We start from the raw sequence: 18,916 nt of genomic DNA, 5'->3' as shown, positions 1-18,916 counted from the left end.
ACCTATTAATATGAACAGGCGTGTGTGTCTGTGTGTGTCTATGCATGTATCAGTATCAGGGGTGCAGAACCTCAGCCCTGGGGACCACATCTGGCCCTCCTGGATCCCACTCCAGCCCTCTGGGATTCCCCAGATGACTACACCCCTTCCCCTGGTCCCACCCCTGACTACTGATTGTTTGGTGGTTTCCTGGGTTTTGTAGTTTCCCCCCCATTCTAAATGGTAGAAATGCCTTTCCTGAGGTTTCGTTACTGACAATAAGAGCTTTAAGCTAAAGTATGCTGGTAGTTTTGGTATATTAGCCTGGCCCTTTTTGCCACTGGCCCCACCCACCACTGGAATGAGGCCCTGAAAATCTTCTCCAAAATGGAATTTGGCCCTTGGGCTGAAAGAGGTTCAACCCCCTAATATATATAAAAGCCCCAAACCCACAAAGGCAGCTGCCTCCACCACCAATGCACATACTTAGTGTGCATGTGCAGCGCAGGTGGCTTGTCTCTGGATACACACTGGCCAAGAAGACTCACCTTCTACTGGAAGTGAACACAGCGAGTCCATACTTTTAGCTGGCCGAATGGTTGCTTTTTCTGTAGAGAGAAAAATTGGAACACACTGAGTTTCATGCTCTAGGGTCTTGGAAGATTGAAGTGTAACTGCAGAGCAAAGCACGGTTGCATGGAAACTAATACCCCAACTGCAGCTGCAATGCAGAGAAGGAGTCATTCTCCATTCTCACACCAGCCTCCTTTGTGGTTGGAAGCTAAGCATGTCCACACTAGGGAGGGGCAAACCCTTTCCTATTATTTCTGCAAATATTTCTGCAGATCACATGTTCAGTATTTTTATCCACCAAAATGGAGATGTAATTTTTGCTAGTCTTTTTCAAACTGCTCATTCATAAGCTAGCATTAATGTTTGTTGTTATCTGTTAAAAAATGCTGGGCTGTTACTCTAAAGACCGGTTTATTTTCACATCATTCCCCATTCTGTACAATGAACTGTGAATATCCGTGATAACTGTTTGGACATCTGTTGCTTATTCAGGACACTTATCTGTAGCTGCTAATATGCATTGTTGTTGTTGTTGTTGTATGAATCAAGAGCCATGGATAGCGGCTGCATCTCTTTTTTTGTTATTGCAAGGGACCTTGTAGGGGAGCTAAGCCCTCTTCAATGGCATGACAATTTCCCTATCAGTAGAACTCTGACCAGACACAGAAATCAAGATGAGGTGGAGACTGCACCAGTGGTGTAGCAGGGCCAGGGTTCGCAAGGATGCAGCTCCAGCACTTTTTATTAGCAGGAACGCTGACGTATCCAGCCACCCGCTCAGACTTCCCTGTTCCCTCTCAGCTTAGCTGAAATCCTCACCATAGCTGGGGGGAAAAGAATTTTCCCAGCAACAATATATTGTTCCTTGTTTGTTGCAATGTTGAGTATTTTGCCATGGTTTCTTGAAAGGTGACCTCGGTGGTCACCTTTGCCAACTTCAGTCGGTAAGCCAACTACACGCATTCCTGGATAGGGATAGCCTAACTACAGCGATTCATTTTTATTTATTTCTTATTATTAAATTTATTAATCGCCCATCTGGCTGGTCACCCAGCCACTCTGGGCGATGTACAGCATACAATAAAACAGTTTAAAACAATAAAATTCTACAATAAAAACATTTTCTAAAATACCCTAACCCACCCCAAATGCCTGCCTGAACAACCACGTTTTTAATGCACGACGGAAGCTCATTAAAGAGGGGGCATGGCGGAGTTCCCTAGGGAGGGAGTTCCACAGAGTCGGGGCCACCAAAGAAAAGGCCCTCTCCCTCGTCCCCACCAGTCTAGCTGTCCTGGCTGATGGGACAGAGAGAAGGCCATCCGAGGCTGATCTTGTTAAGCGGCCTGTCATGCACTGGTAACCTCATGATTTGTTGTTCAGTCCTTCAGTCGTGTCCGACTCTTCGTGACCCCATGGACCATAGCACGCCAGGCCTTCCTGTCCTGCACTCTCTCCCAGAGCGTGCTCAAGTTCATATTCATTGCATCGGTGATGCTATCTAGCCATCTCATCCTCTGCTGTCCCCTTCTCCTTTTGCCTTCAGTCTTTCCCAGCATCAGGGTCTTTTCCAGAGAGTTTTCTCTTCGCATTAGGTGGCCAAAATATTTGAGCTTCAGCTTCAGTATCTGTCCTTCCAATGAGCACTCAGGGTTGATTAGGCTACTGCAATGTGCTGTATGTGGGCTGCCCTTGTGCCTGGTTCAGAAGCTGCAGCAAGTGCAAAATGCAGCAGCTAGGGTGCTCACTGGGACAAAGCTATGCCCGCATAAGCTTTGTGTTAAAAGAACTGCGCTGGCTGCCTATTAGCTTCCGAGCCATGTTCGGGGTTATGTTATTGTCATGCAAAGCCCCAGCTTGGGACCAGGATATCTAGCAGACCGCCTTCCCTTATATGTACCCAGACAACTTTTAAGATTATGGGAGGAGATCTTGCTGGTATCCCAAAATTAACAGAATGTTGCCACATAATACTTCGGCGGTGGACCTTCTCGGTAGCGGTGCCCACCCTCTGGAGAACCCTCCTCCGTGCAGCTCAGACGCAGAAAGAGTGGCACCTTTCAAACGCCTCCTGAGAATGCGCTTGTTCACCCAGGCTTTCCCTGGCTTGTAATGAAATTAATATGCCGCTCCATCTTACTGCTCCTTGTATTGCTCTTATTGTAATTGTAGTTGTTTTAATATTGTATTTTAAATGTGATTTTAATATTTATATGTAAACCACTGAGGGATTTTATTATATTTAGAGGTATATAAATATCACAAATAAATACATAAATTAATGGGCAATTATGACCAATTAGCTGTACAAAAGACCTGCTCGTGGTGGAGAGAAAACAGATAGAACTGGTTTGCTGATATGGATCCACACAAGGGCCTGCATTTTGGGACTCTTCTAGGGGGAGTGGCTATGGGGACGGTCATGATGAGCTTCCAAATTTACTACTACACCACTGGGCTGCACCATCCATTCCCAGTATGTTCTGGGACATCTTCTTGGTAAAGTGACTGGTATACATGTATTCTTAGTAACAGAACTCTGGTGGACATATTTGACCTCTGTATGTGCTTGTATCAAGCAAGTGCAGGAGACGCATCTTCACTCCAGTAATATAATGGGAAATATTCACAGCAGGCAGCTTGTATGCTTTGGGCTATGACTGCCTTCCATTGTCCTAATGTGGTGATGCTCCACATGATGCAAGAGGTTAAATATGTGCTCTCCCCCTTGCTCTCATTAAAAGCCTTTCAGGCCCTCTCTGAATCCTTGCAACTTTTTTGGCATGAATGGTCTTTTGCAACGTGCTGGAACATTTCTGTGCTACACAAGGGAGGAGCAACAAGGCTGAGCTCATGGAGAAAAGATAAGCCCCCATCAGTGAAGGCCACCAATGCTCCTTACCAGAGAGCTTCTGGCCCCGTACAAACACACTCCCATTTCGGCTCAGTTTAGTCTTGGCTTCTGATCCAGACCGGCCCAAGTTGAAGATTGACTTCCATTTCTTGGATTTGGTGGATAACTTTCTCCTGGAAGAGAAAATTGATAAGATATTGGTAATGGAAAACGGTAAGATATTGGATGGCATAGCTTAACTGCAAGGATGAGGGAGTTTATCATCACTCCCATCTGCCTCCATTTCTGCCCATCTTTTAACGTTTTAATTGACTGCTTTTTTAAAATGCTAGCCTTTGCAAGATAGATAGATAGATAGATAGATAGATAGATAGATGATAGACAGATAGCAAAGGCTAGGATTTTAATATTCAAAGCCTGGGGTATGGAGCCTTCCAGCTCCATAGGACCTATTATTTTCAGTGGGAACTAGGCACCTTTAAAAATACAGCCTTTATTATTACAGGCGACATGTCACACCATCAGAGCTCATACATAACCCATGCCAAAATAAATACCTGCAGTCCTGCATATATTTGCATATTGTATATAGTTTATTTTAGTTCCAAGCTTCAAGTTTTCAAAACATCTGTAATTTACATTGCAGGGTGGCCGTAAGGCAGGGCTACATAATGCGAAAGCAGCCATGAGGGGCTCACTAATCCTCCTGGTTTTGGTGCTACCTGGGACTTCTAAAACAGAACAACATGGTTGATGGACTGCATTCAGTTTAACGGGTCATCAGTTGTCCAGGCCTTTTGTAAGGACTGCTGTGATAATATATGTGAAGCAATCAGGGGTGGTGTTAGGCACATAAAAGATTTGAGGCCCAGGCCCGTAGGGCACAAATCAGCATAATATCTGCATATGCTAATTTATATCAATATATACACTTTTAGAAATAATTAAGAGGATTTTAAAAAAAAATCACAGGAGGCAAAGCCAGCAAGTTAATTTCTCATCTAAATAATCTCAAATAAAATACATTCTTCATTTAATTTGCATCCTGCCCCAGATCATCCCAAACCAAAAGAAAAAAATATTTTTCTTAGCTTAATTGCCATGCAGCTGAATATTATTTGGGGAGGGGGTGTTGCATCATGTGGAGAGGGGATAATTAACCCTTCCCTCTCCCGTTGTAATCTGGCAATTAAGTAGAAAGAAAACCCTTCCATTGGCATCAGTGGACACTCAGGGCTCTGTGGAATAGATCCAGGGCCCTGGGAAATAGATATGGGCCTACGCTTAACAACACCCCTAGAAGCAGTTAAGATAAGCATTAGTATTATTTCTTGCATCTCTCCCACACTGGAGGCGTTCAAGACGAGGCTGGACAGCCATCTGTCAGGGATGCTGTGACTTGGATTCCTGCATTGAGCAGGGGGTTGGACTCGATGGCCTTGTAGGCCCCTTCCCACCCTACTATTCTATGATTCTATATCACTGAAGAAACGAGGCTGAGAGTTAGGGATATTTCATACACTGAATTATTCTTTTTACATCAAAAGTGCTTTCATGTAGGACAAAGCATGCAACCAATACATGTATTTCACTTCATGTGAAGAGACAGTAGCTCGGTCACCATTTCCCAGTGCAAATACATTCAGTGGTATATGCATGTGCTATGGGGGAGGATCGTAGTTCAGTGGTAGAGCACATGCTTTGCATGCAGAAGGTGACGGTCCAGGTTCAATCCCTAGCACCTCCAGTTTTAAAAAAGGATCAGGCAGCAAATGGTGTGAAGACGTCTGCCTGAGCCTCTGGAGAGCCTCTGCCAGTCAGAATAGGCCTGGGCTAGGCAACCTTTTTGAGCTATGGGCACATTTGGCAATTTGAGAAACTGTCGTGGGTACCAGCACAAAATGGCTACCATGGGTGGCAGGGCAAAGGACAAATAACCTGCCCCAAAGGCTGAGTATAAGGCAGGGGTGTGGTCTGAGCCCCAACACACTACACAACCCCTTTGAACTAGCATTGTGCCAATTTTTTTTATCTATTTATTTTCGATCATTTGCCGGGGGGGGGGGGGGGGGCAAAAAGAAACTGTACCCAAAAATTGTGGGAAGAGGTGAGAATTTTGGAGAAATTTCTCGGGCTACAGAGCTTGAGTGCTCACCTACTGGAAGGGGGTGGCAGAGGGGCTCCTGTGTGCTCCTTCTTTTGCCATTTCCCCCCATTCTGTCCTTGCAGCCTCTCCGGCTGCTTGCGCTTCTTGGAAAGGCCCCTAGAGGACTTAGCCGGGACTTCCTCCCGTGGGGCTTTCCAGTGTGGCTGCCTGAAAACTGAGAGGCATTTTTGGTTTTGCTTTGTTGTTATTATAAGTCCTTTTAACAACAGAGAGAAGAAAAATAAGAACAGGAACAACTCCTCGTTCAGCTTTCAGGCACCCAGCAGGCAATTCTCAACATCCCAACAAAAGGGGCAGAAAAACGACCACCCCCGTTGCAGAGAAACGAGGGGGTTGAGAAAGGGCAGGTGGGGTTTCGACACAGCGCTGCTTCGAACCCAGAGTTTTCAGCACCAGCAGAAACCTGTTACACAGCAATCCCAGCTGCTGGTAAGAAAAAGTGTTTGCTTTCGAAGTGGGCACTGCGAAAGCTGTTTGGGGCTGCATGGGGACCCATGGGGGCCGTGTTGGCTGTCCTTGGAACAGGCAAGGCTGGGCATAAGAAGGCAGCGTCTTATGTTGCAGTCATCGCCAGTGCTGCGTATGTGGGTTGCGTGTTATACAAATATGTGATGTGGCCCTTCAGGAGATGCCAAGGAGTTCATGGGTGAAATGACAACTGACTTCAGGCTTCTGAGGTCCAAGTGGAACACGGTCTTGCATTCGTGCTCCAGGAGTTTACTGCTACCGTCTCATAAAGGTTTTGCAGTGTAGTGGCTATAATTTATTATATTACACAGACTTTACTGAATGTCATAGACAGACAGTAATTTAAGTCACTAGAAAAGCACGCTGACAACTCCATTGAGCCCGGATGACGCGAGGCTCACGTCACCGCCTCTGCCACCTTGCACTGCAGCAGTCTCCGCGTTGTGCACCAGGAATGAAAAGTCGGCCCCTCAACCACCCTTTGCATACAAGAACGATGGTGAGCTATGAAGTCAGAGATGGATGTTGCATGTGCAATTGGGGCAGGTGACCAGCAGGTGGCTGTCTTATAACAGACGTCTCAAGACCCGTGTTGAGCATTCAGCTCACGCTGATAAAAAATTCTAAATGAAGCAAAGCAGCAAAAACGATTCCTCCAGAACAAGCCTACATCCGTCTGTTTGCTTGAATAGTAAGAGGCCTGACACCAGAGACGGACCGTAGCTCAGTGGTAGCACACATGCTTTGCATGCCCAAGGTCCCTGTCATCTCTACCTATTAAGAATTTCAAGCCAGGAATGGAAAAGACCTTGAAGTCAGTGGAGGCTGGTGGCTCCGATTGTGGTGGGGCTGTGATTCCATTCCAGCATTCTGGTCAGAAGCAGCCAGAACTCTAACAGAGCTATCCATGGTGCTGAACCTATTTGGGGACTGGGTTCAGCACCTTGGATAGCTCCTTTAGAGTTCTGGCTGCTTCTGACCGAAACCTGGAATGGAATCATAGCCCCACCAAAATTGAAGCCATCAGCCTCCGCTGCTTGAAGTATATAGCAAATATGCAGCCAGACATAGGAAGCAGTACTTGGCTACAAACATCCATGGTCTCCATTGCCCATGTTCATAGGACATGGAGAAAGCTAGTCAGACAATGAACATGTAAATGTTGGAAGTATTAGCCTTTTCTCAGAAGTGGTGAAAGGTAATGTGTCTTTCACCACAGAGTAGGCAGACAATGGGAAAGAAGCCTATCTGCCTTCACAGCCAGTTCCAGGTTTGGATAAGCTCTTGGGATGCTGCCCCCCACACCCCTCATCAGTGGCCTGGATAGTACGGGCCCTCCTCCTCCAAATATTGTGCTGGACTTACTGGTGGAAGTGGACAAGTGGTGATGCAGAAGCGGTGTTACTCCCATGAGAGCTAGGCGGTCGCTACTGTAATTTTCCATGCTGCCCGAGGGTTGATAGTATGGGCAATTACAGCTGCAGCCACCTAGCATTAGAAGAGGAGGCCTTGGGCAGTGGTGAACCCTTGGCAGTTGCCCAAGGGTGCTATCTGCTGACAGGGGTCTTGCCTGTCTTTTGTGTTCAACTTTCTGACACTGAGGAACGGGGCCACTTACTTGCTGTCGGGTAGATCAAGGACGGTATGGTAGAAGGAGCCTGTGACTGGAACAATTTCCGGCAAGCTGTTTTCCCTCCGCTCTTTGCGGGCAGGGTGACAGGCTGAGAGGCTTCGGGCCTGAGCTTCTTCCAGGCTTACCAGCTTCATTGGCAGAGAGGTGGAAGGCAGTGTCAAGCTCTTCATAATGGGCTTATTCTCTGCAAAGCGGAGGGGGAGAGAGGTGGAAAGGAGAAATTACAGATTCCAGCCTAGTTGACTACAGATTCTACCCCATAGTTGGGGGGTAGGGTTTAGGGATGGCGTAGGGAGGAGAGGAAGTCCTTAGAAGGTCTCTCCAGCGTTTCCTTTCATGACTAAACACTTCCAGCGAAAACAGTGTTTGGGAGTGTGCTTCTTGGTTGAATTCTCTTCTTTCCGAGCAATTTGATCTGTTGCCCTTGCCTTCCACCCCAGCGGGTTCCTGGTCACCAGCCAGTCTCCAAAGCGCTCCACATGCATCTTCTAAAGATGAGGCCTGAGGATCCCTGCTGGACTGAACTTTTGGGAAGGCTCAGCTCCAGTTCTGGCCTTTGAGATGAATCAACATTCTCTTCCCCTCCCAATGATTTTCAGAGAGTTTGTTCTGAAAATTGCCATCGCTTTTCCTATTTATCAATGGCTGCTATTGTTAGCAGGAAGTGTCAAAGTGCCAGCTTTAGAGCTCAAAAAAAGTCCTGATGATTAAAGAGGATTTTTCCAGTTTCAATGCTGGCACTTTGGCACTTCTGCCCACTAATGATTGCAGTCATTGCTAAACAGAAAAAGTGATTGTAAAGCAAGCTCACCCCCAAAATCCCCTTGCAGCAAAAAGACTGGGGGGTGGGGAGACGACAAACAACTGGGAAGATTTCAGAATACACCTGGCCAAGGCCACATGAGATTATCTCAAAGTTAACACCATGGGTTTGGAATTATATGCTATGCATTTACAGTTTAAAATACCTGGTATATTTAGGGCCTGTTTTACATGCTATGAGCCTCGTGTGGCGCAGAGTGGTAGGCGGCAGTATTGCAACCGAAACTCTCCCCATGACCTGAGTTTGATCCCAGCGGAAGCTGGGTCCCAGGTAGCCGGCTCAGGTCGACTCAGCCTTCCATCCTTCCGTGGTCGGTAAAATGAGTACCCAGCTTGCTGGGGGAAAGGGAGTCACGATTGGGGAAAGCAATGGCAAACCACCCCGCTACAGTCTGCCATGAAAACGCCAGCACAAGCGGCGTCCCTCTAGGAGTCAGCAATGACTCGGTGCTTGCACAGGAGGAACCTTTACATGCTATGGCCAGCACATGGAAAGCATTTTAAATGACTCCTTATGGCAGCTGTTATCATGTTGTAAGCCATCTGCATGGACCAGCTTATCATATAGATTGGGAGATTCTTATGATCGCACGGCAACCTTTCTTTTGGGGCATTTGGGGTAGTGTAGTAAAAATAACCCACTCCACCTGAATGGATTTGTTGTAGTAACAGTCGCCACATGAATCAATTTAAAGGAGTCTCCCTACATCACAGCTGTAAGACAGAAGACAATACTATTTGTACTACCTTTTTTAAAATGTGGCCATTACGGGGCAAAGCCACTGCCAAGCTGATTTTCCAGCATGATGCTAATGGCCCAGCATGCTTCTGACATCTGTCAAACTCTTAACTCAGCACCTCCTGGCTCAACCTACATGCGAAAGGTATTGGGTAGTGAGTTGCTGTCTCAGCATGGGTCAGGCTAGTGATGAGGGCAACGTTCTGAAAAGTGCAACCAGTTACGAGCTGAGCCAAAGAAACCATCTGTGAGATCCAGCTTTCCTTGCCGTTGGCTTCCCTCTCCCTGCTCTTTGAAAGATTCAAGTTGGAAAGGCAGGGAAAGGGGAGTAGGGATGGACGGACTCACCTGCGCCTGGCTTCATCAGGTGCTCACCAAGCTGCTGCTGCCAGCCACCCCCGGCACCATGCGAGCTTTGCTGCGGCCCGGCGAGTGCCTGACGAAGCCACAGGGCCATCTGTCCTCCCTAGTGAGCTGCTACTGTGTGCAACAATGACAGCTCAGGGGCTTCTGGGTAGGTAATGTTGCATACTTGGCGGTCGTAAAGGCCCCATTTATGCAACATTCACACCTGTAATGTTCTGTAAATGGGGTCCAGGAAGGCAGGCAAGGGGGAGTCCATCAGACCCCACCCCACCCCACCATCCCACAGACACTTGCGACATCCTGGACGCTTGCCAAGCTGCAGGGTGCTCACCAAGCAGGTCCGCAAGCATCCCATGGTTCAACTACTGGGGTCCAGGAGGACAGGCAAGGGGGAGTCCATCAGACTCCACACACCCCCTACCCTCCCGCAGACATTTGTGACATCCCTAAAGGAGAGACCAATAGCAGAGGGGAAAGGTGAAAACTGCGGGCTTGTCTTCAATTCCCTTGGGTTCCTGTCTGCAATGAAGGCTTCTGAGCCTGCTTGGAGCCTCTCTTGCCAATGAGGACTCTGGAAGATGTAGCTTTTTTTTTCCTGACGAAGACTGAGAAGCTGTACTGGGCTGGGTCTTCTTGAGCTTAGAAAAACTTTTGCAAATAATCTGAGTTTTCTCTGACAGTGGCCCAAGAAAGCTCAGAAAGACCGAGCCAAGTATGAACAGTGATGTGGGGGGAGGGTTCCGGCCCTCAATAGTTTGGCTATAGATAAGACTAGTCACTGTATCAAGATGTTCTACTTATGGGGGCTTTAGCCTTAAAAATATTAATTGATGGGGAACCTCTGGCCTGCAGGACAAATTCGCCATCCTCACAAGTTGCTGTTCACCATCCGGCCTGCAGAGGCACCCTCCCAGGCCCTGCCTCCTCTCCCAGCACCAGAGAAAGGCAGCCTCTCTCTAATACTGGAAGAAGAAATCCTGCTGTTATCTCCAAACACTGACTAGAGATGACCATGGGATTTTCCTCTCCCCATGCTAGAGAAAGGTTGCCTTTATCTAGTGTTCGGAGGGAGAGTCCATTCTCTGTGCAGAGAGAGGCAAGAGCAACAATTAAATGCCACCCTTTACATGGGGAAAGGGACCCTATGATGTCTGGGAGAGGGAGGGGCTTTGGGATGGAGGGGGCCACCCCTTGACTTCATCTGGCCCCCAGGGGGGTGAGCCAGAAGGCAATCTGGTCCCTGGGGCTGGAACAGTTCTCCACCCCCAATGTGAATCATCCCCATTTCCTTCTTCCACATTCTTCTCATATAGAATTGGGATTCAGGTGCACTCCAGAGGCCAAGAATAATTCAAAGCCACGTCGATATGCCCTATGGTAGGAACTAGCTTACTTGCCAAATGTCTTCTGGTGGGATTTGGATAGGGTCAGTGCTGGTGTAGAAGATATAGTTCAGGAGGACTCACCCTCATTCTCCTTCGGCTTGGCAGAGACACTGTCACTGAAGATTTCCTCGACATGGTTCAGTATAAACTCGATCACCAACTGCTGGACTCGCACCTCCAGAAAAGCTGCATCTCCATTGCAGCCCACAGCCTCAATCTCCTTTGACCTGCACCACAGTAAGAAAAGCAGGTGGAAGAGCAATGAAGCACCACATAACCAAGGCTCAGCTTGTGAAGAAGGGGAGCAAGTTGCATACCCTCATATGCCATGTCTGCAACTTCCTAGTAGAAATACAGATATATTACTGTAGCGGGCGCTTTTACCCACCATCTGAATATATGTCTGTCCTTGTTCCAACTTTCTGATTTCCATTTTCTCTGCAAGGTATGATATATCCAGGCTGGTGGCTCTTATTTCACTGGGGCAGTGAATTCACTCTGGGTTTCAGTCAGAGCCAGTGCTAGAATGCTAATGGAGCTATCCAAAGTGCTGAACCCTAGCCACCCCCAAAGCATGTTCAGCACCTTGGATAGCTCCTTTAGAGTTCTGACTGGAACCCAGAGTGGATTTACAGCCCCACTGACATTGGAGCCACCAGCCTCTGCTGGCTATATCTAAAACACCTTTGGCTCTTTTTCACATAAGATTTAGAGAAGCAAGGCTCACATACAATAGCTTGCTTTAGGAAAGATGGGGAAGGAGTTAATCCCTAAAGTCCAAAGCACCATTTTCATTAATGCTGTCAGGTCATTGTGTAGCATAATACCTGTGTACACAAGGTCCTGTCAACCAGTCACAGAGATCCTGTGTTGCTCAATTAACTACTCAACACATTCAGCTAATGACTTCCAGCAATGTTTCAGGTGATACAAGAGAGAGGATTTGACACTGGGCTAGATTACAGTGAGCTTGCTTTGCTTTGCGGGGACTCATGCTTTCTAATAGCAAACTCAGGTGCTGAGTGCCAACACAGTTATAGCCAGAACAGGGACACAAGAAGGAGGGATCGGCATGCTTGGGGGAACTCCAAGGTTTGGAGAAGTATAAAACCTCTTTATGAAAAAGCGGGGGCCAAACACACACACACCCATGGCCCTATGGGAAGGACTCAGCGTTCTCAGTGGCCACAGAGTGTACAGTGCCTGTTGTAGAGGGGAATCCAATGGAGTATCCTGGAAGGGGGACTGGCTGACTGGCTGGAACTCTGAACAGGAGCATTCCACACTGCAACCTGTCGTAGTAGATCCCACTTTTGTTCACTGTTGTTACTATAATCAATTCAGCTTGTACTTTTGATAACATGAGCTTATCATCTTGCCATCTTCTAGGTACTTTCTGTGGGGTGGGGGGAATCACTAAGCTTTGGGTCTGACAAAGTTTAACCATTTGCACTAGGGATATCGGGGAAATCCGCAACGGAATCAAATTAGTTCAGATTCCTATGAATCTGACCTGTGGATGCTGCAGCGGACCATCTTTTCCTGAGTTGCACAGATTCAATGGACTTGTGGACCGGGTTTTTTTTACTTTCTGGAATTTTACACAAATCTACTCATAGAAGAATACGTAATTTTTTTAAAAAAAAAAAACACCAGCTGAAAATACACATGGGGGGGATTTGCGCATTTTGGGGGGAGGGTATTTGTGGATTTGCTCAAGTGTGGATTTGCTCAAGTGTGGAATTGTTCACACTTTCAGGAAACTGGAAAAGTTTATATTCTGCCAATGAGTGTCGCCGGAACAAAACGCACCTGAAAATACGCAAAACGCAGACAGAATGGATTTTACAAAATCCATACCTCCTTAATTTGCACTGACTTCTTGAAACCCCAATGGTTCCATGCTCCCATTACACCATTTAGCAAAATGTATAACACCCTGAGCTACCAAATCCTAAGACTGGTTCTCTTTTTCCCTGTTCAAAGTTGTGGTCCTTATACAATCCTCACCACCACCACCCCTATCAAAATCAAAGTATGGTGTTTGGAGAGGTAGCAAAGGTCACCCAGGAAAAAATGAGCAGGGCAGATAATGAAAACCTGTCTGAGAACATAAGGGACTCAGCAGTGGTGGAACACTCTGGAAATGATGCTGCTGTAAGCTAGAAGGAATCTCAGAGCCGGCCCTACCATTACACAAGAGTGAGGTGGTGGATGCAGGGGGTGGTGAGTGGTGGCAAGGTGTTGGAGGACAGAGCTGTGGATGCCATGTGGATGCCTTATGCCCTATAAGCTAGCTTGCTGCTTTCAGTTGCAGGAGAGGACACTATCCTCTCACCACCACTGAAGTAAGATTTAGCTGCCAGTTCATCTGGATTCTGTACATGAAATGGGGGTGTGGGGGTGTGCACCATCTTGTCCTTCGCCTTGGGGCAGCCCTGATTAAAAGAGGACCAAGAAATGCTCAGGAGGGGATGGATGGCAAGCCAGGATCTCTCTCAAATAAGAGTGGAGCAGTGTATGTGTGAATAGAGCTGAAGGTACCGTGCAGCCACTTCCTCCACCAGGTCCCTGCTGCTAAAGCAGTGTCAGATCCATGGGAGAGTCAGGACAGGTTTTTTTTTAAGTATGGGGCTGAAGGAACTCACAAGTGCCATCCACATTACATGGAAATCAGTGACAAAACTCCCACTGATTTCACTGGCCTGAATCAAACTCCATGATATTGGTTTGCTTGTTTAAGTATTTATATCTCACCTTTCTATCCCAAGTGGGACCATGAAGAAGAGAGCCAATCTGGTACAGTGCTTAGAGTGTTAGACTGGGAACAGAGAGACCTGCATTCAAATCCTAAGAAGCCCACTGTGAGATCTTGTGCCAGTCACTCCTTCTAAGGGCAAACCAGAGGTCACATTAAATGCATCTTTGCATTTTAATGTGCAGGTTTTAAAAAAAATTCAAAGAGCATCAGCTGGGGGAGGAATGTGCAAATCAGCAAAATTTGAGCTCGTCAAAGTTCTCCGATTTACATCTCAAAGCTTGTTCTGACTCATGTCCATAACAGATTGCGAGCTTTGCTTTTTCTTTGTATGAAAACCTGTGCATATTTTCCAAATGTATGCATCAATTGTGTGCATTTTTCAGATGCACGCATTTTTTCATGCACTACAGAATTTACAAATACACCTCTGGTTGGCACAAGGGACTTTGATAGGTATTGGGTGGGGGGCACAGAGACCAGCACCCACCATAACTTAGGGATTTTAATATATTAAGTGGTACAGAAATATTTTAATTAATAAACCCCTTGCCAAGGAGTTTCCTGGCAAGGAGTTCCACTTTCCAGACCAAGTCCTGTGTTTCAGCTGCAGCTGTGCTAGTTACAGCTGGGGCTGCTGCAGATAAAGGCAATCTACAGGATTTAGCTTATCTCTGTGTAGAAACATCACATCAAAACAACATCAAGTGGGGCTGGGAGGGAAAGCATCAAATGAGAACATCACAACTCATCTTGATGAATTTTGTGGGTTTGTGCTTCCCCCTCCCTTTTTTTAAATGCCTGCTTCTTGTTCTCTATCGCCTCACTGGCGCTGCCTCACTGGCGCTGCCAAACCAATCTCTCCTCCTCCCACCCCCACCCCCACCCAAAAAGGAGCAGCAGATAAACTGGTTCTTATCTTGACATGCCAAAGTGTTACTGAAGAAATTATCTCTGGGCAACAAATCCTTTGTCAAGTTAATGGCTGGAGTGTTAGATAAAACTCGGAGGGGACTTCGCCAACAGGATAGCCATGTAAGGAAACGACAGCTGCGCCTCCTGCTCCTTTCATGTTCTCCTTGGGATCCAGATTTATAAGAGGAATCAGAGTTCCACCAAAAAAAAATGGACAGTAGATGGAATTAAAGTTTTTGAGCAGAGTGTATTTAGCAGATTTAATATCTCTCGCCATCATAGGACCAGCTCTGCCTCATTTGCAATTGCAAAAGTTGAGGAAGTTTATTTAGGGTGATTCCGCCAGAAGCCAATGATTTTTATTTTGTCCTGCGGTTCCTTCTGCTACTCGAGTGCTGAGCAAGCTGCTTACTTGGACCAGTGTCCCTCAACTCAGCTATCTTTAGCAGTAGCTCACAAGTTGCTGTCACATAAATGTAACTGATACAATTGACCAGGAACTTTGCTTCCACATGACCAATTTAAACAAATATGATCTGTGCAACACTTCTTCTGCAACTCCATCCATTAAATGGGTTGTTGTATACAGAAATACTCTGTCAATATTTTTCATTATTCTGGGAGCTAGCTGCGGTTGGACATGATGCTAAACCCTAGTTCAGTGCCATGTGAATGAATCTCCAGCTTGTGTGCTTCCCTTCTGTGCCCCTTCTTCAGTGTAGCTGTGAGGAGAGTGAAAGCATCTGCTTTCATTTTCAACTAACTGAAATTTGTTGTTTCATCTGAACAGAACAAACTGTGGTTAGTTTAAACTATGATTTGTCCGAACAAGCCAGCTTCAAACCATGGTTTCTGTTCCTGGCTTGTTTGGAGAAATCATAGTTAAAAAATAATCACAGTTCCTGGCTGAGATGAAACAACAAACTGTGGTTAGTTGAAAATGAAGGCTGATGCTTCTGATCTCCTCCTCACAGCTGCACCAAAGGAGGGGAGGGGAAGACAAAGCAGGCTTGTACACATAATACTAGACTTTGATTTTAGCATGATGTCCAAATCAAGCCATTTTTTCAGGGTTACTCGCTGGTTTGGATGTTCAAGAAACTGAGAAAAAGAGAAACATACTCTGAAACTCCTCATTTCTGCTGTAATATGTGAAATCCATGAGTCTCAAAAAACCCAAAGTAACTTTGGGTTTTACTTTAGGTCAAAGTAAAACCCAAGGTAACATGGGACATCTAGTAGGGAATTGCTATGCTTCACTCACTCACTCACTCTTTCAGGGCATCCACGTGACACCATCATCCAGTCACTGTCATCCTGTATTTGCCCTGTGGTTCTTCCATCTTTTCTCAGATTACAGAAAGTCTAACTTTGTAAACACAGGAATAGGGAAATCTCCACAAGTGTGGATGCTCTTAGGCCTACTGTTCCATGTTTTTATATTTTAATTTTTTTAAGCCCATAAAGCATTTTAGAGCTAATTAAATTTTCAATTAAAATATTTAATGAAATAATAAGAAACAGTGTGATAAAATGTTGTTTATCATAAAGATTATAGCGAATGTGTGCTGAGCTTTAAACACCCACTCAGGTAAATCAAACCCTCCACTTTCCCATCTACAGCAGCTACGTCAAGCTCCACTGTGTGGACAGAACATAGTAGCCTAGGATGGATGGATGGATGGATGGATGGATGGATGGATGGATGGATGTATTGAATATCCTTCCTTTCCACCAAAAATGGTGCTCAAGGCAGCTAACCCACCCCCTGCCAAATACAGATTAAAAACAAAATCTTAATTAAAACATAACATAAAAGCAAATAGATTAAAAGCATAAATAAAAACACAGTAAAAAAGAAACAGTACCCAGGCAATTAAAAAACCCTTCAGCAACAAACCAGCTTAAATGCCAAAGACCTGCCTGAATAGAAACATCTTTGCCTGCTGGCAGAAGGACAGCAGAGTGGGGGCCAACCTAGCTTCCCTCAGCAGGGAGTTCCAGAGCCTGGGAGCGGCCACTGAGAAGGCCCTCTCTTGCATCCCCGCCAAACGTGGCTCTAATGTCGGTGGTACTGAAAGCCTCCCCTGAAGATGTTAAAACCTGGGCAGGCTCATATGGGAGAGAGCAGCCATTCCAATAGCCTTGTCCCAACTGATGTAGGGATTTCTAGGTCATAAACAGGACTTTGAATAGCACAATTCCCCCAACAGTGTGAAAAGTCAATTGCAACTCTGCTTGTAGCTTGCAACAGAAAGAGCAAAGATTGGGTAGTGCTGGGAGCCACACATCTGGAAGCAGCATTTCTCTGCTGTAAATGTTGAGCTGACTCTGAGTTGAAGTATTTCAAACTATGGTTTTAAGTGGGAATATTGTGATATAGACCAATATCCATGTGCATCTATCTTGAGGCCATCAAGCCCCATTTATTTATGCTAATCTGGTTTTTGTATCCTGGTCCATAACTTTTTTTCCTCTGCTCATTTTCCTTCTTATTATTGCTCAAGCCTCCGTAGGGTAAGCCACTGCAATTTCACAAGGAGTTATTTCTGCTCCATTAAAAACAAGGTGCCCATTTCTAGTTTCAGGCTTAAAATTACATATGCACACTTTCCCTTAGGATTTGCTAATAAAGGTTTCGTTAAAGGCAAGGAACACACCAGCAAGGGTGATTCTCCTATCACCCCATTTCCAACACAGTCTGCAGACCCAGCATATCTTGCAAGCACTTTCATGGAGATGGAGCTTCTGCAACCAGGTTTAAGCAGCAGATTTGGTAACAATACCCCATGAAGTGTGTTCCCTAAAGTTTGCGGAGAGCCTCTCTAGATTTCCACCCACCCTGGTAACGAGTATGATTACATCATTGTGACATGGCATACACTAGATGGTGAAACATCCTGGATAATTTGGGATGAATTGAGCTCCAATACTACCATGAATTACTGTTGACCTGACCTCCTCCTCGCTTTTTGGGGTTCCCCCTCACAGTTAGATCCCCATTAACATTAACAAATTCCCAATTCCCATTAACATTTTCAGTGTTGCCTCCATGATGAAGTAAAAAAGTAAGAACTTCCATCGTACCTGAGGAGATTGGGTGCCCACACTAAAGCCAGGTTCCTGGTGTGCATGTTGGTCATGCAGCTGAAGGATGCTAGAAGAGTCAGGTGCTTACTCAGGTATTCCAGGGTCCTGCAATGATTTGATTAAGACCAAAAGATTTTTTTAAAAACACCACTCATTAAGCACTATGCATATGATCATGTCTTACCCTGCTGGTTGTGTTGAGGGAAGAAGGATGCCCAGAGATTCCAAGTGCCACATTAAATGTCTCAAATGAGCCAAGATCTGCAACCTCTGCTACTGATGCTATGCCACCAACCTCTCCCTGCTGTCATTGCTATTTTTTTCTTTCTCAGTCCTCATTTCTCCTCCTGCCAGCCAACCTGCTGCCCCTGTTCTTCTATTTGTTCATGAGCTCCTTCTTTACTGGGGATCCCAAAACCATACTATTATTCTCACATTTCTCAGCTAGGAATGGCTGTCATGGGGAAATCTGGCCCTTTTGGGGCTGACTTGATTTCTTGATTGGCCCTGGCTTGGCTTGCATTTGTGAGCAGAGCTGCAGGCCTTTTCCCAAAATCTGGGAACCTTCTCATGTGTTCCCCCATCACTAAAATCTCAATTCATGCAAATTGTGGCCACACATTGGGTCCTCAACCATAGTGCATTTATGCAAATTGCGGCCATAATTTGCATAAATTTTGGACATAATTTGCACAAATTTTGGCCATGATATGCTTGATTTTGTGCAAATTGCAACTGCAATTTGCACAAATTAAGCATATTACAGCTGAAATTTGAGCAAATTACAGCCGCAATTTGTGTAAACGCACTATGGTGCTCATGGGAGCCACACTGGGGTTCCAACGTGCAGCTGCAATTTGCATAAATTGAGATTTTAGGGGGAAGGGGAAACCTGAAAATCTGCAAACTGGTTCAACCTGAAACAGATTGAGTGGGGCCAGCTCATGGGTAAGCGGGCCGGAGTCCGGGAAGTGGGGGGCAAGCTGCTGAAAGCTTGGCAAATTTCACCCCCCAGGCAGATTCTTCCGACATCCCTACTCTCAACTCCTTCAACTGATTCCATCATATGTCTGAGAGAGAAGAATAAGGAAGAAGCAAATAAATCTCTCACTAGGAATCATAAGTGGTTTATGTGCCAGCTGCTAGTGCTACAAACGTAACAAACCA

The 18,916-nt window shown here is 45.9% G+C and overlaps 1 protein-coding gene across 1 annotated transcript in view; it reads right to left on the bottom strand.

Annotated features, from left to right (window-relative positions):
* Positions 1-18,916, bottom strand: part of ARHGAP31 (Rho GTPase activating protein 31) — a 94,405-nt gene that overhangs the window by 17,990 nt on the left and 57,499 nt on the right. Inside the window, exons 8-12 of the mRNA XM_084845451.1 lie at positions 17,747-17,854; positions 11,068-11,213; positions 7,660-7,858; positions 3,455-3,579; positions 528-587 (exon numbers count right to left, since the gene is read on the bottom strand). Coding sequence (XP_084701577.1) covers positions 528-587; positions 3,455-3,579; positions 7,660-7,858; positions 11,068-11,213; positions 17,747-17,854 — 638 coding nt within the window. The remainder of the gene's footprint in view (positions 1-527; positions 588-3,454; positions 3,580-7,659; positions 7,859-11,067; positions 11,214-17,746; positions 17,855-18,916) is intronic.

Source organism: Heloderma suspectum, chromosome 3 (genome assembly GCF_057233095.1).
Source record: "Heloderma suspectum isolate Gila_16-S chromosome 3, 16-S_ref, whole genome shotgun sequence".
Classification (NCBI taxonomy): Eukaryota; Metazoa; Chordata; class Lepidosauria; order Squamata; family Helodermatidae; genus Heloderma; species Heloderma suspectum.
This window is presented reverse-complemented; position numbering and strand designations above follow the sequence as displayed.